This window comes from Phalacrocorax carbo, chromosome 3, assembly GCF_963921805.1.
Source record: "Phalacrocorax carbo chromosome 3, bPhaCar2.1, whole genome shotgun sequence".
NCBI classification, from domain to species: domain Eukaryota; kingdom Metazoa; phylum Chordata; class Aves; order Suliformes; family Phalacrocoracidae; genus Phalacrocorax; species Phalacrocorax carbo.
Genome location: NC_087515.1, coordinates 78,991,900 through 79,018,174, shown reverse-complemented (window position 1 = coordinate 79,018,174; position 26,275 = coordinate 78,991,900). Strand labels below are relative to the sequence as shown.

General features: G+C 36.8%; 1 protein-coding gene across 1 annotated transcript in view; it reads left to right on the top strand.

The window, feature by feature from the left end:
* Window positions 1-26,275, top strand: part of AFG1L (AFG1 like ATPase) — a 74,205-nt gene that overhangs the window by 32,201 nt on the left and 15,729 nt on the right. The window contains exons 8-10 of the mRNA XM_064447504.1: window positions 12,185-12,267; window positions 15,655-15,725; window positions 15,982-16,082. Of these exons, the coding sequence (XP_064303574.1) occupies window positions 12,185-12,267; window positions 15,655-15,725; window positions 15,982-16,082 (255 nt within the window). The remainder of the gene's footprint in view (window positions 1-12,184; window positions 12,268-15,654; window positions 15,726-15,981; window positions 16,083-26,275) is intronic.

Here is a 26,275-nt window from a genome sequence, read left to right as displayed (position 1 = left end):
AACTGGGCAGGCCAGTAAGACTATTGGCAGCTCTTCCTGCCCTGTGTGTCCCCACAGCTTAGTTTCTGCAACACATAAGAGTGCTTCTTTGGTCTGTGAAATTTTATACAGATAGACATTTAAAGAAATAAGAAGTATTAGGAAGGAAAATCTTTTAATTCTATAATTGCAATTAGATTCAGTCTCTTCTGATTGAGCTTTTAATCTTGCAGCATCTCTTACCAAGCATTTTAAAGTGCATGGAGCTCCTAAGTGATTTTTTTTTAACAGAGGCAGGTCTTGAAAAGGAAAACATTAATTGCTAACAGTTACTTTGTTCAAATGCTTAGAGCAGAAATACTCCGAAAATTGTTAATCTAAACCAATAAGAAATATAAAATTTTTCTAAACATTTTAAAACTCGCTTACAAATAAAGCTATGTATCTTTAACAACTTGATGTAAGATCTGAAAAAAAGAAAGCACGCTTTATGTTACTGATTTGGCAGTAAATTTAGCAACATTTTAATTTTTGCAGGCATTTAATGAAGACATTTACTTCAACCCTTAACTGTTCTGAAATGCTAATTCTAATTCAGTGACTAGTTCCATGCTTAATTTTTCAGACAGGAAGGAAAGCTCCTCAAATAGTTTGTTTTGTATAAACGATAACTTAAATGAGCAGTTCTTGAGTTCCCGAAGGTTTCCTGCAACCATAGTGTGAAGTTTTAAAAAGTCATGCCAAGTCAAAATACCAAATACATAACTTCTGCATTTTTTTCAGTTTTTCTTCATGCAGTAGACCTGCACTGCACTAAATTCTAACTGAAAGTGAGGAGGTTTTAGGGCCTTTCGTAGCGTGAGTATACCATTAAAAGGTACAGTTTTAAAATAAAATGTTTGGCTTTGGCTACCTGCATTTTGCTTTAACCAAAGGAAAAGATTCAACCAGAATCTGTTGTCAGTAGGACGTGAAATTACGTAAGCTTCCTATAGTGAACTTTTTTTTTTCTCTTCTGCTATTAGGGACCAAATATATATTTTTTTTTAACTATTTGGTTAAAATGACTCTTAACAGTAAGCACTGTACACTCCTCTCAAATAGAAAGCAACGTGTTTTTATAGGGTGTATTCTTTGCTGTCTTTCTCAAAATTGGTTAATCATTATTTGCCTACTCTGGTTGGTTTTAATTAAAATATACCTTTCTTTTGAAGCAAGAAATGGAGGAATTTAAAAGTGTTTTAATGTTCCAGTAACTTAGTTTGAAGATGTGAAAAATAATTGTTTAAAACATTTAGAGCTGTCCCTAAGGAAATTGTGGGTGTTCGTTTTGCACAAAGGCATTTGGTAGATAGAAAATGTCTTTGATGGAGCACTCAGCTTTTATCCAACCACCTGTGTGAGAAATGCAGGGATTTGTTGATTGATAGATCTGCCTGTTTCCCCACCCCCTGAAAAAAAGTCATCCCCTTGATGAAATTGATTTGTCAGTTTGTTCCAGTCTAATGGTGTGATAGCCCAGCAGCTTTCAGTATGTTGAATAGTTAAAACCTGCTTTTGAGGTCAGTGTCAGCCACTCTGACCCCTGTGAACTGTCACCTGAGTCAGAATTGCAGGGATTAGGCCTTTGATATTGTGATGGCTTTGCCTATCAATTGACTTTTTCATTACTGAAGATGTTGGGCCTTTTGTTTCCCTTCTTAGTATGTAACCAAGCAAACTCCTAAGTAGAAGGAGCATTTGTTCTTGTTCTCTCTCTCTGCAAGTAATAGAAGTACTCATCTTTTGTGAAGTGTACCTAATTAAACATAGAAAAAAATGAAAATAGAAAATATAAGCATGATTGCAAGTATTTTTGTGTTGAACATCAATATAATTCCTGGGTAATTTTAATTTGACAAATTTGTAAGGCTGTTAACTAGCAAAATGTTGTATATAGAATGCAAGGTGTCAGATTAGAAGTCCCCAGCCCTTTCTGCATTCAGCTTTCTAAGTTTGTGTGTGTTTAAATTTAAACACAAGGATTATTGGAATTCTGTAGTTGAGAGCACTTAACTGTTACAATATTTTATAATGTACCTATGGCTTTAGTGTGTTCTCTGGATATTGAGCTGTTGAGTTTACCTGCTATGTCTGCCTTACACACACCCGCTTGCTCCTAGGCAGTTTGTTTAGATGCAGATCAAAACTTTATCTAAGGATAAAACAGTTGCTACCGTAGCTCAGTGTCGGGCTCCCTGCCTTCTCACTTCCTTTAATTGTTAGGATTTCCTGCGTTCTTGCTTTGGTTTGTTTACTCCTTGATTAAAATGAGTAAATCAAAGCATATCATACATATAGAATAGTTGATTCCTGCTGTATCAGGGTAAATTAGTCTAATTGCACGTGGCAGTTTTATTTGCTTGTGATGTAATGTGAAATGAGGTCCTGCCTCCCCCCAAAAAGCCCGAGCCAATTAATAAAGCTTTTAAGCTCTTTGTCACAGGCCACCGTGGAGGTCTACAGAGAAGAACTTTAATCCAATAAACATTTCATTTAGATCATGAAAAGAAAGCATGAGGAGAAGCTCCTACAAGAGAGGGTGTTACCAGCAATTCTAGCCATGAAGAGATGTGAGGAATTTGCCAAATAAACCAAGAGGCCTTCATATTTAACACATAAATGTGTCAAAACTAATAATAGAATAATTTAATTTGAGTTGAACCTCATATTGTTAAAATTCTAAGAAGCCACAACTGTTTTCTTCAAAGACTTTACTGTTGAGTTGGATGGACAGGGCAAGGGGAGGTTGTGAGAAACCCAGATAGCAAATAACACTGGCTGAAGCTGGTGGAAAGGGAAAAAAAAAAAGGAATAGATAATTAGGTGTAATTAGCGTGTATGAATTGTTGTCTCCCTGCCCTTGGCTTGAATAAATTTCGGAGAAAAAAAAAAACCCTAGTGGTGAAAACGCTTTGATGTAAGAAGAGTCATTGTGGTTTGGCAGCATAAAGGCAGTGTTTTATGCTTCTTACATAATGGTTGTGATACAGAAAGACTGAATGGACCCTGCACCCCCCAGCCTGCTTTACAGCAAGGACTTTTGGATTCCCTTGAAACAAAATGCATCAGAAGTTTTCAGTTGTTGGTAATGAGGTAGTGGACCTCATCAGAGCTAAGCGTAAGCCATCTTTAGCCTTTGTTTAGATCTTAATCACTTTTTTTTAATTCTGGGAAATCCAGTTTCGTAAATCAATACTACTTCCCACCCCTGCCTGCCAACAGTTCTGGCAGGAGCAAAGGCTAATACTAAGAAAAGAAATACAAATCAAATTTTTAAAAGAAAAAAAAAAATCGGCAAAAAAGAAGTCGAGACAAGTAACTTCATCCAGGGTATAATTCAAGTGAAGTACACGTATTAGGGATGAATTTGACCTTTAGCTTATGAAACACCGTGTTATATATTCAGAGTGAACTCCTGGCATTTGTTTTTTACAGAACACCGTGGCTTGTTTGTTAGGAGATTGAAAGTTACAGTCATTACGGGTTCTTTAGCAAAACTAAATGTTATACGTGGCTTGTGGGTTGATTTTGGGTTGTGTTGTTTTTGGGGTTTTTTTTTTCTGTTTTGGCTTTTTTTTTTTTTAATACTTATTCTGCCAGGAAGATTTTTTTTCCTAAGCGATGTGAAATGGGGAGAGCTGTTCAGTGTAATTCTTATTTCAGGGAAGTTTACTCTGTCATTCTTTTGCTCCCTGACTGGAAAAAGGAGCGGCTACTTGTCTCCTACCCAGCACAGCCACATCTGTACCTCCTGAATTCTTTCACTTTTGTCTGAATGTCTGAAATACCATTCACAGAACAGTACATTTTCAGAGTCTCTGTCTTTAATCATGCACCATTATTTTACAAGTTAATTGTCTATTTTTCCTCTTCTTAGGGGGTAGCTGATTTGTAGCTAGACATTAAAATAAGTTATTGAAAAGTTGTACAATAGATCGTATGTTCCTTCTGGTAGCAAGAATAGTGGGGTTTCTTAGTTGTTAAAGTTTTGAAGGCTGTAATGTAAACTTGTGCAACTTCCATTGAATTAGTTTTACCACTAAATTTATCTCTGCTAAACTCTTCAGTTTAAAGTTTTAATGTACTTGTCACAAGTGTAAGAAAGAGATTAATTTAAAAAATTATATGTGGCACTATTTCACTTCCCCGGTCTTTGTGCTCTAGGTCCTTTTAAAAAATAAATCACAAATAAAATGTTTGTCATCCAAAATTAACCTAAGCATGATTAGTTTTCCTGATATGGTACAATATACTTGGATGACAATTTGAAAGTTTTCCTCAAAACTTGTTTGCATGTTTTTTGGGTTTTTTTTTGTTTAGTTTTGTTAGAGTGTTTAAATTGGAACAAGCATGAAGTGCCTGAGGCTATTGTAGCAATTTCCCGTAGTTTGTTATTGCAGGTAATAAAGAATATGGGGGAAAAGACTAAAAAAATTTAGTTAACCCCTTAAAGCATTGCACTATTTTGTAGAACAAATAGCCTTTTGTACTTGAAGTTGATTCTATCTGTGAAAGGCAACCTGAATATCATGCAAGACTAAGTAATTATGCCTGATTGTAAGTGGTTTTTTTTCAGGTATAGGTCACAGGAAATTCAGTTAGGGTAGAGTATGTACAAAGCTAAGAAATATGCAGATTTTCTGTTGTAAGATTGTGTAAAAATTATTTACAGTTAATACTTGCATAAAGGTTAGAAAGGTTGATGAAGTGATATTTAGTTTTGCTTTACTATTCACTGTGTGTCAGAATGTAATTATGACTGATTCATGAAACTGTCTTAGCAACGAACCATCTTTATTAAAATGCTGATCAAGACAAGAGCTGACAGTAATAAAGAATAGAACATTTTAGTCTTGTTGCTTTTGAATGATTGCTAATTACCCCAGAGGTCATGTATAGTGCTTTTGAGGATTCATTGACATTTTCTTTGAAGTCTACTGTTTCAACAACATCTGAACAGGGAGACAAAAACTGTATGCACGCCCAGCAATGCTTGGACCAAGTTTTTATCCACCACCAAATAACTGATGATACCCTTTCTCCTTCCAACTGAGTGCATCTTGTTCCCATGGATCGGTGTAGTAGAAAGCTAGGAGTGTTACAAACATGATCTACTCTTTCTCTCTCTCTGCCTCCATCTCTTTGTCTCTGCAAATTTTAAGCATGGATGAAAGGAGCAGCCTTTTGAAGGTCCTGCACCTGTACCAAGCTTGCTTGTAACTAGTGGTCTGGCTGACCTCCTTTTATAAGTGCACTAGAGAGGAAACACTGCACTTAACTTCGTACACTTCTCTCAGCAGGTTGTGGACAGACCTGCCTGGCTCATGAGTCCCAGTTGGACCAGTTTCACATTCTGAAACGTGCTGGTGATTGTCACTTGCTGATGACTTTGAGAGTATGCCAAAGTTAAAACCTGTGGGTATGCTTTGTAGGTCGGAAATAATTTTTTCATGACACACACTGTTTTTGTTCGAGAGGATTCTTGTTCTACCACGGTTATGAATCATTAGGGAAAGTGTCAATTGTAATGGTACCCTTTGGATGAAGAAATATTTTCTTGAAATTTTTTAAGAAGGAAGAAATAATATTCTAGTTGATAATCTAACACTACATAGAGTCAAATAATGAGAAATAAAAATGGTTACGTCTAGTGAACTCTGTTTACCTGAGGAACTCTTCCTCTGTTGCTTGCTGAGGGTTCTCATCACATGTCTACATGCTGTGGATGTAAGTGTGTGAGAAGAATTATTGCCAATGAACAATCTCATTGTTTTCTGATTTGCTGGAGGGAAGGAGTATTAGTGGCCCCCTGTATTGTTAATGGAGACCAAATCAGCAGGATGGGTGTGGGGTGGCTTGGGACTTCCCCCCCTCCTTAAGCTAATACAAAGAGTTAGAAGCTGAGAATGTGTTTGAAAAGAGAACATGATACCTATGTGGAAATTATGATACCTTTTGCTCAGAAACAGTGGTTAGAAGTTGCACTTCTCAGGTAGACGTGGCTTGGTTATTAATAGTAGGTGTTCTGATGTGCTTGTTAAGAACTATATCAGAGGCCAAGAGTATTAATTGTGCAGCTTTGCATGCCTAGGGATACGACTATACTCTTCTTTGCGCATATGGAAAGTGTGTTTGCTACTGCAGATACAGTGCTATCTCTGTGTTTGCAGGTGTCTGGTTTGACCCCAGCGTGAAAGGCTGAGGAAACTCAGTAAGTGTGGTAATTAAGGTAATAATCACCCCAAGGTGAAGCATCCTTACTTTTCTGTCCCTGTACACCTTCTCTGGAGGCTCTCAGATAGGGTTTGTCTGATCCTGTGGGCCGACAGGATGATTTATATGATATTTTTAAAAATGTTGGTTCTTTTTTTTTTTTTTAATGCCATTAAAATTAAGAGGAGAGAATGACAATTGGGTTGACTTACAGTGGACTTCAGTAAGGTTAAGAGATATCTACTCACCCACATTATTGAGGATCATGAGCTGATCACAAGATTTGAGCTCCCAGGAGCATGTATTTAATACAGTGGACTGTAGTTATGACATTCATGAAACTGTTTTAGGAATGAACCATCTTTGTTAAAATACTGATCAAGACGAGCTGACAGTAAAGAATAGAACAGTGGCCATCTATTAGTATTTCAGGGCTTTTTGTGACACATGGGAAACACATGTCTTGAACTTGCAGGTTGTCTAGTTAACTTTGCCTTTTGAAATTTTCTGAAACCTTTGTTCCTCTACTTAACGATCTATCATGTCATGTACTTTAATATTTTGAGCAGTTAAACATGTTAATACCTACCATTCTTGATTGCAGCAACAAAGGAATAATAGAGGTGCTTACAGGAAGAAAAATGTGTTTGTATGAGTCAATATTTAATACTTTCTACAGTAGGTATACTGAAAGTCTAATTTTACCTATCCTATTTGAAGATTGTCATTTTAGGTGTTTGTTCTTGAGTTGAGCCTTGAGGCTTTGTCTTTTTTTCCTTCTGGAATAAAAAGTTTTTCTGCCACTTCAGTGGAAATGAGTGCATGATCATGCTGTATTTTTAACTTACTAATTGCGTTTTCAATTCTGTAATTGTATTTGTTCGTTGTATACATAAATACATAAATGACTTCAAAATAAATTGTATGACTAATTAATTTTATGCATTTGAATTGAATGGGGTAAGTCAGACTTGAAATATCTCAATAGAATAGAGATTCTATTTCCAACAGATCTGTTTGAAACTGTAGGTGGTTCCACAAGAACACACTAGACTAACTGTAGCTTGAGTTTTAAGTATTTATGTCAAAGGGAAAGTAGAAGTTTAGCCCAAGTAAATGAAATTTGAAAGTTTAAATCTTCGTCTTAAAAAATGGAAACCAATAGTTACAGTCATGGCTTTGACAATTAAGTACTAACAATCTGAGCACTCCAGTTAGTTCTTTGGCTGTTGATTAGGATTCCGTGGTGGTGATTAGTGAGTGTGAGGATGCAATCACATCTGTAGGGTTTAATCAGTCCAGTGCTGGAGAAGTTAGTCCAAAGATGAAGAGAGAAACTAGAACTTCTGTATGTAATACTAGTAGGGTTTTTTCCCCATGCTGCAAAAAGATTAAGGATAAAATGTAGAGAAGCCTACCATCTTTTTTTTTATCCCCTGCCCCCCCCCCCCCCCCCCCCGCCCCGAGTTTGCATGGTTTGTAAATGATAATGTTGATTTTCTAGTTCTGTGATGCAGGAGTAAAGTTGTTGACACCTGTGAGGGGAGAGATGATGTGGTGGTACTCACATATGTGCCCTCTCTGAGGCTCAGGATTTCATTCTTGCAGTTGTGAGCAGTGTTTGTCTTTCTATACTGTGCAACCATGTATCTGGTTTTCATTTTTGTAAATGTAGTATTTTAAGTGTTTAGCTTGGACATATACAACACTTTGGTGTGCTTTATTTTCTTCTATTATACATTCTGATTATATGCTGTCTTTTTAACATTTAAAGCATTTCTTTTGAAAAAAAATTTACAGATATGAACATTTTGCTCTCTGCACTCCTTTGAAGCAGAGAAGCGAATGCTTACATGTGCAGGAACAAAGAGCCACAGTGGGAACCCTGGCCTACAAAGGAAGCCCCAAAAGGAAAAACTTTTGGATCTCTGCTCAGCGCATAGCTTCTCTGTGACCTTTCTGACTCTGTCTTTGAGTATAGGTGACCATGTGCTGAAACCCCCTTTAGAACCATCTCCACAGTCTTAACTTGGAGGAGAAATGTGGTTGTTACTGCCTGGCAGTGCAAGCAGTCCTCCCATTACCGCTCTTCAGTTCACGGGCACTGCTGTCACACCCTTTTTCTTCTCTACTGCATAGAGCTCAGTTTGTGCAAATAGGGTTGCCTGCATTAGTGTGTGTTTGTACGCTGTTTTGTTGGCATTAATTTCTTCCACATTGTCATTTAATGATCAGTTTCTTTATTCACACTTGTTTGTTTTTCTTTTTTTGGTTACAGTATTTTCCAGTAGCACCTATAGATCTGTACTCTACTGTCATAAATTCATGTAAGGAGAAGGTTGCTCCTACCCTACAAAGCTTATACTCTAACAACAGCAATTGTGTTTTAAAGGAACGTTTTCTGGGAGAGTGTTGCTAATGCAGATTATAATGTTTTGTTTTAATGGCAGGGGCCATCCATTTTATGTATATTTATACAGTGCCTAATAGAATAGGTGTGTGTAATCTTTGAATCTCAGTAAAAATAATTAATGATGAACAGTGGTAGATACTTACTCATGTGAACCTGTAAAAGAGTTAGGAAATTCTTGTGGCTGTTTTAATTTTATTTAAACATGGGCTCTGAAGGGCTGGAGTACCTTCCTGAACAGAGCGTCAGTCTGGAGAGGACAAAAAAATAGGTGGGAGGAAGGGGAAGAAACTGGCTTAGAGATCCAAGCCAGTGGTTCTTGAGACAGTAATGGATGAAAAGTATGCTAGAGATTCAAAGTAAAATATAAACCAGAATTTGACTGAGAATGCTGCTTTGAAAAATAGGAGACAGAACTGTATTTGAAAGATGGGACAGATTTAGACCAAAACAACTCCCAAACCAAAACCAGAAATTAATCGGGAACATCCAAGAAGTAGGATAGTAAAATGCCAAATGTTTTTTCTGAAGGATGAAGTATCTCTCTCTTTCTATTAACTGGCCCCTACTTCAGTGCTTACGTTGTGTGTTACAGAAAACTGTTGTATATCAATTCTGTTTTACCATTTTGTTGATGTTTGGTTCAGTTGACTTTTGCCTCCTAAGGAAGCTAAAAATCAGTAGGACTATAACAACTGTATTTTATATATCTCTGGAGGGGGTGCTGCTATTACCTTTCTGGCTGAAAGGTCCTGTAGCCCAGAATATCTAAGAGGTGCATTTTAAAAATAAATTCTGTAATGTTATATCACATTAGAAGCAATAGTAGTACATTAGTGTAGACACACAAGGCAAGGTTCATAGAGAAAAGAAATATCTTTCATTTAGGCAACTGTTCGTAGCTTAAAAAGGGCCCAAAAACATAAACAGGCTTTTGAGCACACAAACTCTTCTTAACTAGTGTCACTGATAACAGCAATTTTTCCTGAATAGTGATAATACTAATTATTTTGAAGAAAGAGAAAAGGGGAGACAGGAGAAATGCATCTACTTCAGAGCTCTGTCAGTAGTATTTACATGTACAGTTCTTACCTTCAGAATTCATTCATTGTAATGTTAAGTCATGAAGTCATAAAAGACTGTCAGTGCATTTAAGGAGTGGTAAGTCTCTAAGCAGAACACAAGTGAACTAAAATACTCTAGCACCAACTGCTGATAAGTATTTCAGCAAGCTGCAGTGACCTGCATAATCTAGCCCGGTACCAGTCTGTATTTGAGTGCACAGAATGTCTGCCCTGCTCAGCAGTCATTAGCAGCTGAACCGCGAGCACTGCTGTAAATATCGGTGCAATAAATTTACACGAGCTACAGTGTTCAGGTGTACTTTTTTCTTTCAGGCATACCATAACTGTACCACACTCTTGGGTATATATAGTTCTGTGTTCACTCTTCACTCTATATGCAACACAACACCCTGAGAGAGCGGAAGAGTTTGTAAACCCATCTTGAAGGCCAAAGAGATGAGGCTGGATTCATGCAAGGCAGGAATTCCTGGATTCATTTCATCCAGGAAAAAAACCAAAATGATAAACAGCGTTACTAAGTATCTGAGTATCTAAAGTTAATCTAAATAATTTCATAGTCTGTATAGCTGTAGTAATATGTTTGGGTTTTTTTCCCCTGCTAACATGAAGAAAATAATACTTGAGCTAATCTACTACTTCGGAAAAATAAAACACAAGGCAGAAAGATGCTGAGCATTAGTGCCTGGCAAAGAAACGCTAAGTGAAATTTCAGGAATCTTCCTTCTAGCATTGACTGCCAGACTGATGCTGAAGAAAAGCTAAAACATCCTCCCTCCCTTGTGCATATTATTACATGCCTCTGGAACTTTTTTCTTCTACTCTGTTATTCTCTTTCTTTGTAAGCTTTCATGAAAAGAAAGGGAATAGATTATAATAATATTGTAGCACCAATGCTATTGTGTTTGCAGTAGCCTTAGCCCGAGATAATGATTTGATTAGCATGGCTTTTTCACTTACCGGCATTAAAGATACATGGATTTTTGTAGGATCTTGTGCTTTCAGGATGATTTTTTTTCACCTTCTTTCTTCAGCTCTGTATCTCTGCAGAGAAACTGGAGGTTTAAAATAGGTATAGAGACTTCAGTAATAGCCAAGGGTAAAAAAATTAGTGCAATGAGTCATCACAGTCACTCCTGCAGATATTTGTAATCTGTAAGTCCTATGCAATGCATTTGTTCAAAAGGGACATTGTTCCTTAAATCACTGATGATAGTTCTTCTAAAATTTGAGGGGCTTTTTTTTTTCCTGCAGTGTAGTCACTATAAATGAGATTTGACATTTCCAATTTTGATATTTGAATGTCGTCAAGGAGGCTTTGAAAAATTTAACACAGAATATGCAATGCTTAACAAGAGTATTAAAGATAAACTAGTAGTTCCTAATGCAGTGAAGAAGCAGAGTAATTTAGTGGATTCTAGCAATCCAATGAATTCTAATAGTGTTGAATTGTGTACAAAAAAAGTTTTATTGCTTTAATTAAATTGTTGCTAGAGGAACATTTTCTAAAGTATTAAAACTTTTCCCCCGTTTCTTTTATAGCTTATTTTGCTTCTAGCTATATATATGCACCAAGAAGCTGTGTATGTTGGCACTAGTAATACAGATGAGCAGAGCTGTTCCCTTTGCCAGAGGGTGTAAAATCTTGATCCTGTTGAGGTTAGTGAGAATTTTGCTCTCAGCCTCAGGCCTTGAATCAAAAAAGCACCTTTTTGTGCAGCTGGTTTTGAGTTTTTTAACATGAGCAACTATTGAGACTACTTGGAGACATTTATATCACACTTGGACTCTTACAGGTTGTTTAAAGGGGAAAAAAAAAGATCCCTTTCTGAGTCAATTCAGACACTAGAGAAACGAAAAAAACACCTTTTTTATATAGAGGTTTGTTTATTCCCCTTTATGCTTCAGTCCATTTTGCAGCAAGGCTTGGTGTGGTTTGTATATTTGATGTTTGACTCAGTTTTTAATCTTCTTAGTAGAAGGAAAAGAAAAAAATATTTTTAGCTTATAAAGTAGAAATAGTTTCAGTTGTTGCTAGAATTTGATTGTGGTTTGTTAAACTTTAACTGTTCCTAATTTTCTATTTCTAAATATATATTCTTTAAAGTGAAAATAATTATTTTCACACCCCCCGCTAACAAAGCACTACCCAGAGAGAACGCGTAATATCCACCCTCATTTCATTCCCCGTGCTCCCAATCTATTTTAATTTTCTAGTTGATGGACTTTTGAAAATGGTTACTTTTTTGTTTTGAATATGTGAATGATTTCCAGCTTATTTCTTTGCTTTGATAATTGTAAAGGAGAGTTGAATTTTGTGATCTTGATTTCAGTTTTGCAGATGATATTCATGCCGATGGTTTATTACAGCAGTGTCTTCTAATGCAGACAATAATAAATACAGCTTTTGCTTGAGGAAAGCTATTCTCTTTTTTTTTTTTTTTTTTTTCCTCTGTAGAAATACTGCAGCACAGTCCAGCTTGATTCTGGAATAGACTACAGGAAACGAGTGCTTCCTGCTGCTGGAAAACTCTACTACCTGTAAGTTTGTTTATGATACGGTATTTGCCCTCTTTTTGCTTCTTATTAGCCAATAATTTCCTAGTCAGTGGGAAATGAAAAATGTATAGTAGAATTAGCAGAGTGTGACTTTTCCTTTCTTTGCCTTCTGGTCCATTTTGTTCAGCAAACCGCCTTCCATTATGCCTTGATATTAACTTCATTAAACTACATTTTCAGTATCCACACTAGCATCATTTATAATGTGTGACTGAATAAAAACTAATTAGATTTTTTGGGGAGGTGTGGTGTTTGGAGAACTGAAGTGACAGATGGTTAGAAAGTAATGAATATCCTCTTGTAAGAGATTGCACAATTCTCGTATAATAGAAGAACATCCTTATTGTATTTAAGTAATTAAGTATTTATAGAAATCCAATGACAAGGATTCATTTAATGTTGGGTGTTTCCAGTGCTGTGGATTAAAAAACCCCAACACTCTCCTATTTTGACAGATTGTTTGTTTATCGTGACAAGATTTCTTTAGCACTTTATTCTCTATTTGCAAATAAATACATTTAAAAATACGTTCACAGTTGTGCCTATGGTTGCAGCCTATATCTGCCTAATAGAAACATCGTCTCTTTTTTCTTTTTAAATACTTTAAAACCTTTGCATCGCAGATATTTTTCCATCTCATATTTGCTCTTATAATGTTATTTAATCAATGACAGCCTCAGCAAGGCAGAAAACAATAACTTCCAACTAGATTTATAACCATTGTATCTTTAAACAGAACATACAATATTGATTTAAATATCATGTTTCTGTTAAGAAAAGTGCAGTATTTTCATTGGTGTGACACATATTTGAAACTAAGTATGTCACTATCACTTTATAAAGTTAGAAATAGTTGTTTGGCTGGAGGGAAGAGTACTGCTTAGTAGAATTACAACAGGTAACTTTCTGCTTCTGGAAGGAAATGAAATAATTCTATATATGGAAAACAGGTCAAATGCAGGTTCTCCTTCTATACTCAAGAAAAGTAACTCTTGGTCTATATTCTTGCCTGCCTCCACTTTCTTTTATGGTTTGCAGTGTCTGCTTGGAAGTAGTTTGAAGCCTCCACTGTTATCTCAGATTTGCTCATTGTGGCTCTTGTTCTGATGTCTGTGTAGCTGTCCCAGCTTACGGGTCAGCTTGTTGTGCCTGTTGCACTCTGACTTTCTGTTTGATAATTGTGGAGAGCACCTACCATATTCTTTTCTTGCTGTCCATACTGTGAAGAAAGGAAGAGCATATATGTGGTTTCTAGCGGGTAACAGGCTAAACAAGGTGCCTATGGCATCAGCTCTCAGAGGAGAAATACGAATAAGCCCCAGTAGTAGTACCCAGCCGAAGAATTTCATGGTGTTCTGCGGTAAAACTTGTGATCAAGTGAATGACAGAGATTGGTGATAAGTCTGTCTCATGTTCTTTTGTTGGAAGGATGTTGGTTACCCCTAGAACTTGCTTTGTAAATCATTAGGAAGCGGGTGGGGGGGCAAAAACAAATCTGTAGCTGTCAATGGAAGTAAGTTATTTATTTTATCATCCTTTCTTTTTCTGAGGGAATCTCATTCATTCCTCTATTAAACTTGTTCATTGGAGCTTTTAACCCTGCAGAACTAGTGTAGTATTTGGGGATTTGTTTTGTTTTAAAATTAGGTACTATAGAGTATTTTGCTACAGATCTTTGAAATTTATTTAGCAGTCTTGTGCCCCCCCCCACAATGTTCTTGTCCAACATGTTTACATTCCCCTATTAATGGTTATGGCATCATCGCCACATGGTTTTTAAAAATCCTCTTGATGCTTCATAATATGTGTAGTCTTGTCTTCATTTAAAATATGCAACTAAGGGTTGCTTAAAGCTGTTTCATACCCATCCGAAAGCAATCAGCGTAGTACAATTACAAGGTTCCTGATCAAAGCAACATCCTCGTTCTCAGTCTCAGGTGTCTATTTTCAAAACAAACTTTCTTGGCAATTAGATGCAAATATCCACCTAGGCATCATATTAATCTGTTTCTTCTTGTAGCCTTTGCATCAAACTTTTTGATAGTTATATGCATACATATGTGCATACTCTCCAACATATATATATATATGGACTCTTTCCCCCCTTTTGTGGCTTTTTGTCTGCTTTTGTCTGTTCCTCTTCATTTGTCATTTTGTCAGAGGAAAGTAGCACACAAATATTAATGTTGAGAGAAACTCCTTTTTCTGAAGTAACAAATTTATGTAATCTATTCAGAAAACGTTTTTTAAAGTGCTTGAAATGGCACTTGCAGAAGTTTGGGGGTTTTTGTTTGTTGGGGTTTTTTTTTCCCCAAAATTCTTTGCATTTACAGGTTTGCTATCATTAAGCTGAGCTAAAAAGTAGTTGTTTCAGTTCTGCTGTTATCATTTTTAAGGTGCTTAAGGCCTAATGAACAGACAAGTAATTGTGTAACATGCTGATCATCACTTGTCATTTAGAGGAGGTCTAGAACCGTGTGAAGCAATGAAACTAGGGTGCATCCACAAGCTGTAAAAGCAGACTTTTCACACCAAATGAGATCATGCAAACTTCAGTGAAGCGTTCTGTATCCTAGTTCTAGCTTAATGTCCACTGTACCATTAATTGGCTATTCTCAGCTTTCAAACTCTGCTAGAAATTTTCTCAGAAAAGTTGGCCCTCTAACCCATTCACTGACAAAAAACATATTATCTAATCAGGCTGATTTATAATACTTGTAGAAACCAGAAGATGAATATAAACTTCAGCTTCCAGCACAGATACATTGCATTTTCACTGTCTGTGGTTGATCTTTTCCCAAATAGTATTGGGGCCAGAGGCGGGAAGCTGATAAAATTCCTACTGCAGACATCATGCTGGTATTTTGAATTTTATAGTTTACTTTTGCAAATTGATCAATACAAACAGTTGACTTGATATCCCCACCACCACCACCACCACCACCAGAAAGCTGCCTCAATATTTAATTTCACAAAGTCCTCTCTCAGAAATTTCAAAGGATACTTCTTCAGGTGCTTGACTGCCTTGCCTTGTCTATTTGCTCTTATTTTGCATGCAAGATAGAGCCAGAAGCGCTATTTCTCATTGTGTACACATAGTGTTAATGGATATGCTCTGCCTGTATTGCCTCATTACTGGAAACAGCTCAAAACACAGAAGTCTTTCAGTGTATGCAAATAAGGCAGAATCATCTACCTGAGAGTTAATATTCTCTACTTTTAAGGGTATTCTAAATCTAATGTTTGTATTTAGAGCATAACATCCTGTTCTCTTTTTTTATGGGCAAAAAGCTAAGCAGGCTCAGGCAGCTGTTTGATGTTGGCTTCAAGTGTTATTAATTTCATATTCTATTATTCTTTTCACTGTAGCACAAGTGAAGCTGATGTGGAGGCTGTCATGGATAAGTTGTTTGATGAGCTGGCTCAGAAACAAAATGATTGTACGTAAGTTAATTTCTCTTGAAAGAGAATACATTTAGAACACAATGCCCAATCTCCACTGACCAATTAATAAGTTCCATTGCTGTATATGGGTTGATGCCACACTCAAGTGGCAGTCATTGTATCAGCATTTTGTCTAATTTATGTGTTGAATCATGTGCTATTATTCATCAAGCTATGCATTTCCTATCTGTAAGAGATGAATTTTATAGTAATTATCCAGAGAAGATTGAGTCTTTGTTCATGTTCCCATAGTAACTAGACCAAGGATTCTGAAAGTGCAAGGCAGAGAGCTGAGGCTGAATAAAGCGTGTGGAACCATTGCAGACTTCACGTTTGAAGAGCTATGCGACAGAGTAAGTACCCAGTCAAATCTAGATCAGTTAATGCTCAGACTTTTCACAGTTTAAAAAAAAACCCCAAGCCCCAAACACAAAAACGCTCTATTTTCCCAAGCCGTACTAAATTAAAAGGGCTTTTTTTTAACATGGTGGACAGATTTTGAATTTAAGAGAAAAGAAGAAAGAACACCCTGAAAGAACAACAATTATTTTCTTTTTAATGTTACAGAAAAATCACTTTTAAGTGTATCACAGATTGTCTTCAAAAATCCTAATACAGTATGTGCCTGGGCTAACGTCATTGCTGGAATATTTGTAGTCACAACATATCAGTATGTAAGTAGCCTGCAAATACTCTTTTTAAACTCTGAGGTTTAAGTTGATACTCAAGCAAAGGAGTGGTAATCCTGGCACCACTAGAGTAAAGCTGTTGTTGTATGCCTTAGTTGTGACTAGTTGTGCAAGGGCTGTTTAGTCCCAGGCCTTCTCAAAATTTGCCAAATTTTCCTACATGCTGCCAAAATCTCCACTGAACATGGGGTGTGATTCCTGAAAAGCTCTCTTTGATATGACCTCCAGTGGGTTTGAAGACACTACCCCAGAAGTTGTGTTGTACTTCAGTGACCTCTCTGCTGACACCTGAAGTTATTGTGAAATGATCACAACTCTAAACTGGGCTGATAGCACCTTTGATTCAGGATGCTGACCAGTCCTATGGTTATAACATTATGTTTTCACTTCCATGCAGCTACCAAGGTTAAAACTATTTGGACAGAAATTTCACTTGTTGTGTTTCAGACCGTAGGTTTTAGGCTTTGTAGGTTTTTAGTTTCAGATAAAATCAGTTAGCCATTTGTGAGCATGGAGGTATGTCATGGGTAGAACCACTTGCTTTTCACTAAAACTTTTGAGACTTTTTCTTCGTTGTGCCTCTTAATGTACCAGGAAACTATGCTGTCAGCAGACACCTGTAAAATTCTTTAGTTCAGTAAATGCCTTATGTACTTAAATGAGATGATAAATTGCTTCTAAGATGTGCTCTGGTAACTCGCATGGTGGCGGCCACTACATTGGGTCTGAAGGTTCTGATCCTGCTGAAGAATTACGTGGGGTTCAGACCATTCTGGCGTGACAGAGCTGAGGTGCTTGGTTTGCGCTCAGAACAAGTAAAGAGAATCCTTATGAAGCGTTGAACATCATGTAGCGGTATTGTTCTTACGTTGATCACCCAGAACTTGGAAAGTATGCTGTCTTAATTCAGATACCTTCTGCAGATATGTTGTGATTATTCCATTAGAGACTATCATCTGCTTCACACTAAAACAACATGGCAGACAACACTTTTTTTAACAGCTTCCTCAGTAATCACTTATTTTCTTTGCATATGCCTCCATTTGTTTCTGCCTTTAATTGTTATATATAATTATTTATTTTACCATGATTTTTCTCTTCGGAATACTGATGTACCTTCATAAATATTACAGTAGTGTATTGGTAAGTGTGTTGGTGTCACTGTGCTCGCTTCATAGATACAGAAGGATAGTCATGAACTTCAGAATTGTCCAATAAATTTGGATGAATGGCTTGTCTCTAATATGATTTCTTTCACGAATGTAAACTTTTATAGTGCTTCATAGCAATAGTAAAAAATTCCCATTGATAGAAGCTGCATTTAAGACCTTCTCTGCCCTGTTGCTCCTTTTGCCAGCCCAGTTGCCTTTAAAATCTGCTAAAAGGCAAAAGAAAAATTCAGTTGTCAAACCTTGAAACTATGTTCATTTTTTTAACTAATTCTTTTAACTCTTCGAGGGAAAAATTTATTCATGCAGTATCCTTTTTTAACAGTCAGAATGGGAAGTCATTCCCACTGAGGCCACAGAAGAAAAGGAAGAATAGGTAGGACCTGAAGAGTACACTGGTGGTTTGTAGCCCCACAAAACCCCAAAGCCAGGAGCCATTCAACATGACAGGAACTATAAAGTCATTCATATATTCAAGTAAGCTGGCTAATAGAGGGATCTATTTGTGGAGGGATAAAGCAGAAAGCTGTAGGAGACATAGCCACAAGGTATTTGGTACTGCTTGTGGTACCAAATGATAGATAAATTGACAGGTGTCATAAGTACAGCTATTCAGAGAAAGGAAACTAGGAGGCTGAGAAAGATGTAATGAAAAGGAAGATCCACTAAAGAAAATACTGGAGGGGAACTTGGCTTTGGCTAGAGTGAATCTGCAGGTTTCTTTGTGCAGGACATGGGGACAAAGTCCCATGGGAAGGCAGATTGTATGAAGGGACACGGGACCGGGAATCTTCCTAGCTGGAGCCTTTAGCAACAGGAAGGGGCTTAAGTGACAGCCCTGGTGAAGTGTCCTGGGTAGATAAATGCAGTCTATAGTTGGTGTTGTAGGAGCCAATTAAACTTATAACAGAATTGAAAACAAGATTTGCAGTTGGTTTTATATTGGTGATAAGACCTGGTGACTAGCATGATAAATGGGAAAATCCCATTAATGGGAAAAAATGAGATATAATTTATATTATTGAAACCCTGTGGGACAATTCATAAAGTAAGAATGTGAAATCAGTGCTTACAGCCTACTTGTGGACAGAGTGGCTGAAAGAGGTGGAGGACAGTATGCAACATTAAAGACACTGGTACCTGCCTTAAAGTTAATTAATACAAGGATCTTGAATACATATCAATCAGTCTGCTAATCAACAAACCCGAGAGGGTAGTACTTATAGGGGTCTGTTGCAAACGGAGAATGAGGTGCATTGCTTCTTGAGCACTTGGCTATAAAAAGCATATAACGAAAAAATAGCATTGTATGGGAAGCTTGTGCTGTAGATGAAATGCAGAAAATGGTGAAATGTAATTAGCCTGAAAATTGCAAACGATAATTTTGTAGTATAAAATGTACTACATCCAGTACAAGGTCATTTGGTTTGAGCAGCTTTATGGGAGCTTACAGTGATGAATTAATCTAGAAATTTGTGTTGCATAGGGACAGTCTTCTCCATAATTTCTGACATTCATTGTGAGTCAAAGTTACTTCCAAACAGTGAAATTACATATTTGAGTGTTCAGGAAGAGTAATTTTTAAAAGCAAAAGGGAAGTACAACCAAAACTATCTGGTAAGGGAAGTGTAAACAACAACAAAAAAGAAGGAGGACTTCTTGAGGAAGAAGGTAGTAAAAGTATGTCCTGTGTCAATGTCAAGACAGAATCAAATAGTATAGAATGGATGGCAACTAGTTACAAAGTGTGTGAAAATTGAAGAGAAACTAGAGGTCATGGGCAAATATTATGTCTGCTCAGCCATAAGACTTTTTGTTGTTGTTAAGTAAAATGGGAGTTTTGACATGGTTTATATTATCTGAATGTTACTGGCTTATTCTTAGGTGGACATGGCTGAACTTTGAATAATGGTGTGGAAAAGCAAAAGGTTTTGCAAAAAATACTTGCTCTAGGTGAAGCAGAGTGAAATATTTGTTTCACTAAAGCATAGTAAAATAACTTTCCATGGCCCATGTGAGGCACTTCACATACAGCGCTGTGGACTGGTTTGTAATCTGCACCAACACACCTGATAGCGTGGGGAGCTGGTCTGTTAATAGTTGGAGTATGTTAAAAATAGCTTGCAAGTACATCTTGAATCATTGGAGTCCTGGAAAACTAGACTGAGATATTTGACTAGCTTTTCATTTTTGATGAATGTTGAAGTGCACGAAAAATTCCATGGCACTAGGAGAGTGCTATTATGTGCCAATATTAAAAAAAATACCAAAAACAAAACAAACCAAGCAAAACACTCACACACATGATAACTTGCAAAACTGCAGGCTCTCAGTCAGATTTTAGTCCAGAAAGGGTAATGGTAATGCTGGTTCTGGATTCACACAGCAGATAGCTAAAGAATGGAAATGAAATTAATTCAGATCTCCCTGATTTTGTGGAAAATGCTGAGTTTTGTAGATGCTGTTGTTACTAAGAAATTGTCATTATGCCGTGTCAAGAAAATACATGTCAAATGGATTGAGAAGCTAGTTAACTAACATATAAAAAGAATTATTACTGAAGGATTGTTGTTGAGTGTAGCATTTTTATTTATACCAAGCCCAGTACAGCCTTTTTTCCCCTAGCAGTTTTGAATGTAACATAAATGCTAACATGAATTTGCTGTAAAAACAGAGTGGGGTTTGGTGGGGCAGGGGTGGTAGTGGTGAAGCAATGAAAACAGGGATGCTATGTGCAACAACTTTTCTCAGCAGAACTGAGATTTTGGGGAGGAGGGAGAGGGTTTGTTTTGGTTTGGATTTTTTTTTAATCTAAGGAAACAAAACTTTACATCTAGAAATTTGGAATGTAAATCATACCTACAGGAGGAGGAGACTGTGTCCTAGATGTGATGACTTGGAAATAGATTTAATCATTGTAATGGATAAGCACCTCAAAAGGTGTTTTCAAAAGCTTATTTAGACCTAATTTCATCTGGGATGGGTAGGGTGGGAATAAACAGGAGCATAGAAGATTGTTTTAATTTTGAAAGCATCTCAGATTGATTGGCAGAACGTTACGTGTGGTTTTGGCATCAGAATTTTAAAAAGACATTGAAAAACCTGAAGAGGCTATTGAAAAAGCCACAGATTGTTAGAGCAAGAGAATTTGTGCCCTCAGATGCCAGACTTGCAGTTCACTTTGTTCAGCTTATCAAAAAGAGGACTTGGAGATTATTTTATGACAGACAGCTGTCCTCCCAGGAAAAAAATACAGGTGTTAGTGGTCTCCTAAATCTATCAGAAGACAGCATAATGAAAAACATAGGATAGAGAGAGATTCAGATTTTAAAAAGAAGAAAAAGCACACTTTCATGCATTTGAAACAGCGAAGGAAGTGGCAGAGCCTCCATGTACTGTGTTTTGAGTTAAAATGACTGGGTGTCATTTTAAGATGAGGTGTTTGTGTTTGAGCTAAGTACTAGTTCTTAGGCTTAGCTGTCTCTAAAATTCAGGAAATTGGAGGATCTCATGATCTCTTCTGGTCTTAAATTGTCTGAAACTAGGGACGTGAGAGAGTCAGGGTCCCCGCTGCCTGTTGGCAACAGTCCCACTGCACCTGCATGTGCAGTGACCAAGTTCAGTAGCCGGCAGGAGAATGTGCCCAGTCCATCTCAACAGGATAACCTGCACTCAGTCCCCTCATGCTTTTGGAAGTAGACGATACTTGGCCTACTATCAACCTGTGCAGTGAGTTCTGGCTGCGTTTTTCCAAGGCTTGTAACTTCCTTACTCTTGAGTGGGATTTCACAGGATGTGTATAAGACATGCCCTGACACCAAGCAACCTTTCTTCCAAATTTGACATTCCTGGTCCACGGCATGGAAGCACTACAACTTCTCACTGAGCCACTGTTAAAGGAAAGTCTAACTTGAGGGGCAAGGTCTATAATAGCCTTACTCTCAGAAATATAGTAGTTTACCAAAACTTCTACAAAAAAATATTCATTCACATGCACAGATGCATATTCATGTGAAGTCAGTTTGGGGCATCCATTCAGAATGAGAAACTTGCAAGATGAAAACTAGTTTCACAATGGAAGGTGGGTATCAACTCTGTTTAGACTTTTGTTTGCATGTTTCCTGTCTAGTAAATACAAGGTAACAAGATTTTTTGTGTGTGTGGAAAAAGTTTATATTGTCGACTTACGACAGAAAACTCAAAATATACATAATTTGATTTAGCTAATGCAATTAACTTTGGTTAAACTTATTTCCTCTGTTACATTTGGTTTGGAATTCCAAAAATAGTATTTAAGGTAGGGGGATAAGTGAAATGTAATGAAGGCAGTCAGTTGTTTTGGAAAGTTATTTTTTGTTACACTGAGTTGCTGCAGTGCTGGAGTTGAAGTATTAAATTTTTTGAGTCTTCTGAAACTGGCATACAGCGCTGCTCGTGTGGTTCTCTATAATCATTGCAGCATAAGTGGACAACGTTGCTTTCAAAACTTGGTGAGTTGATACCTTTGGCGTTCCAGAAAGAAGAATTTAATTTTTTGCAAGAGTCAACATGTGAAAGAATGGATGCTTTTGTTATGTTGGAGAAATAGCTTATCACCCAAATGACTCTGCCTTCATGTCATTGCAAAAATATGTTGTCTGGTCTTGGGTAAGTGTTACAGTGCAGTCTGGAGGGATAAATGTCCAGACCTAAAACTCTATTTACATTTGTTGATGTAGGATTAAGGAGGTGTGTTTGAAGTTGCTCAGATGATTCCTTAGTAACTTTTGTAATACAATATTTCATATGATCAGTCTGTAAAACTTTTTCAAATTCAGTGATGTTTCCTCTGAAATTAAATAAAAATTATGTTTTAAAGGGAAATATTAAAAGATTTTTCCACTTTGGTATCGCATGATTTCATGAAATGTCAGCCAATACATAATAGATTAAAATAGCAAATCAGCAATTGGTAACTTTATACCATTTGAAACATATCCTAGCTTTAAGTAGAATTTTCAGAATAGCTCCTGTAGTAATTAATACCTGAAGACCTTGGGAGTTAAAGTTGGTGCCTTTCTAGTATTCTTGTTTCATGTGTTAACATCAAATTTTTTCATGGCAAGAATATAAGGAGCTATTTCTGTCTAAAATAACGTATCAGATAATGGTAATTACTTAGTTGTCCATTAACCTTTATAAAAATAAAATACAGAGAATGTATTTTATGCCATGCTGATGTGACATGCAGTTGACTTGGTAAAAAGCATTTTCTTACATTACTGTGTGTATCAATTTTTAAATCATAGTTTCCCAGTTGAGGAAAATCCCAAGTTTTAGTTAATTTAGTTAATATCAAACCCATACACTTAGCTTTTTTGCTTTACTGGCTATATGAACATGTGGAAAACAAAAAATGTTGGATGAGAGGATATTGATCTATTTTAGTTGCTTTAGAGCAAAGTGGGAAGCAGTTTTTCAGATCTGACACAGCAGGGTTTGTGTGGCAGTATGGCACATGGCAGTGTTTGTCATGGCTTGAAAGTAGTTACCTACTCACCAGAATGGAGTCCTGTAAATGTGCTCCGCTGTAATCACCTGGGAGAACTATGCCTGGTTTTCATCAAAATTTCTGTTATCATAACATCTTTTCTAAGGCCCCATAACATGAACAAATGTAGCCAGAGAAGGCTGGGAGAGGAACCAAGCAGAATACCAACATGTAGTTCCTGAATTTTAATGCTAATGTTACCTTCCCCCATTCTTTGTGGCCTTTAATTTCTTCCTGTCAGTTCCTCTATCTATACAATGACGAATATTTTACTAATGGAGTTAGACTGTTGCAAAACATAATTGGTTAATTTTTTCATTGAGTTAGTGTGTGAATGAAAAATTGCCACAGTAGTGGATTCTAAGGAGCTGGTTCTCGACAAGCAAGTATAGTTTATAATTGTCCTTGACAAATTCTAGAAGGCTTTTTGCATGGTCAGATCTGATAACTTGAACTCAGCAACGTGTTTATAGAAAGCTGCTTTTTCCTTATCCCTTTTCGCAGCAGTTGTATGTATTTCCAAAGTTCAGATGAAAATACTTTTTAAAATAAAATGTCGGTATCAACTTGACTTTAAAATCTCAATATCCTAAACTAGCAGTCATACAGATATAAGTCTTACTACCGCATCAGAGTGGTTTCATTTCTCTGTGTTTACACATAAAGGTCAGCGTTCATTATGCCTTAATAAAATCACTGTCTGCCAAGTCCCTTCTTCACTTCCCTTTAAAAATTTTGTCTAAAACCTGGTAACTGTGACAGTTTAGCTTGAATCTTGATCTGGTATAAATAATTTAGGCAACGGTGTACCTTTATATGTAATCTTCCAAGGTCCTAAGGGAGTAAGGAGCTACGGTCTTCCTCACAGTATAATCTTTTAAAGTCTTCCTCTCACTTGTGCGTAGCAACTACTGCCCTCTGCTGGGAATACTGACTTTTCAATACACGTGTTAGTCTTTTCTTTACAAAGGCTGAGAAAATTTGTTTCATGGATCCGATAGTCTTTTCATTGGGTAATTAAGTATATCCTTTCATCCAACTGACAACTACCAGTGAATACAGTGTCTTAACATGTAGGAAAGTGTCTATAAAACTGATTTTGTGGGTGGGTAAACTAAAGAACAAACAGGCATGTTAATTGCAGAAGGTCTAATACAGAAATGCCTGGAAGTTCATAAACAACAAGTCACTGGTACCTGGGAAAGTGTATCAGCCAAGCACTGCCATGTGCATATCCCATTCCTGTGTTCACTCTAGACAACTGCTTCTGGCCACTGTTAGAGGATATGGGGCTAGGTGAATCTATGGCATTTATTATTTTTAGAGTAATTTAGATAAGGTCATGGCTTCAGTTTGAGCTGGAAAACAGAGCAGTGGAATTTGTGTTACTAACCATTAGCAAACATACTACAGCATCAAAAGCTAAGAAAATAAATGTAATATGTATGTGGGGTTTTTTTTTCCTGGAAGTTATTTAGCATTTCTGTAATTGGCAGAATTCAGTGTTTGTGTAGATTAACACACCAAAGAAGTGGCAAACGGTTTCTGTTAGGTTGTTGTTCCATTGCAATAGGCGTGCTCTGCAGACCAGGAGGAAGATGTGGTTCCTAACTTCAATAGCTTGCACTTCGAAATGAAAGATGTAACTAAGCTTTAAAAAAACCAAAAAGGTCACCATTTTCAAAGGCAGCCAGTGATCTAGGAATGCAAGTGTCTGTCTTTAAGTCAATTGAATGTCTCCCCTACGTGATGACACAACTCAGCTGCATTTGCAGTTTAATGACTCTGAATCATTTTGAGGGAATCACCTCCATTAAAAACTGCTAAACGTATCCACTGTATAATTTGGTGTCGTATTTAGGATTGTTGGGTATAGTTGTAAATCAACATACCATGGAGTTGTTCCAAAGTGAGTACTATTTTCAGTAACTTTTTAGTATCATAGTTTTCCTTAGTTTGATTTTGATCTTAGTTTTATCCCCAGCAGGAGATTAGCTTTTGCAGCTTAAGCTCTGGACTGAGAGTCTGTCTTTCGTTAGCTACATTTGCTTTAAAAATTTAATTAGCTTCTACACCCCCCCAAAAAAAGTTGCCTTATCTAACTCACAAGTATGATTTATAAAATACATTTCAGAAACTCATTTCACGTGGAAATACAGTAATGTAGTAATATTGTTATTCAAACCTCCTTTCTGTTTTATACCTTATTTTATGTGTATCAGGGCTTAATTTTAGAAAGCACTCTGTTCGGTGAAAGCTGCATAAACCTTGAGGTTTTAGATCCTATACTTTATAGACCAGGGAATACACAAGACAAGATTTTTTGAAGCTGATTGCAGTTTTAAGGGTTTGCCTCTTTAATTCAATCTTTTGTTTTTTAAATGCCTGAATGTACTTTTCTTTTTTAAAAGCTTTGACCATGGTTTTGAAATCTTAACAATAAGTGCCAATATTTAAATAGACCTATAAATAGAATGACCTATAAACCTAATTCCTATACTTTCTAGGTTCTTTTGAAAACTTTCAGAATCACAAGATCACTCCAGTTGTGATCTAGTAGCTTATTTAAGGGGAACTTACATGTAATTTTGATGTAATACATTTTCTTACAGCCTTTTGTGTTTTATGTGCTTATAGTTGTTGGAATTGTAGGTTTGTTTGCTTACAGTACTAAGCAATGGAAACTTTTTTTTTAATTAAAGCCTTAACTATTTTTTGAGACCTTTTTGTTGTTAAATGCCATACTTCGGAGTTGGACCTTGAAATTTGGCAGTGAGGACTTTGGGGGCAGAAGCATGCCTTTTGCTGTTCCATCAGTCTGTAGCCAGCTTTGACCAGCGAAGTCTTTGAGATGTCTCACTTCTTGTAGGTTCAGTATCGATGTCTGTCACTATTTAGTAGACAAGTGCAGGGATGAATGTCATGGACTCCTGACAGATGTTTTGCAGAAGACCTTTATTGTCAGCTTTTCACTGCTTATATATATTTTCGACATGTTCCTCACACGATCACGTGCACAAACAATGTCTGTTATTCGTCAGCGAGCTCTAAGCATGCGCCTTATGCTACATTCTAATAAGCTGCTCTATTTGCGCTACCTCATTTGTTTTTGCTTACTTAAATTCTTCTTGGCATTCCCACACTCCTGTCTCTGTTTT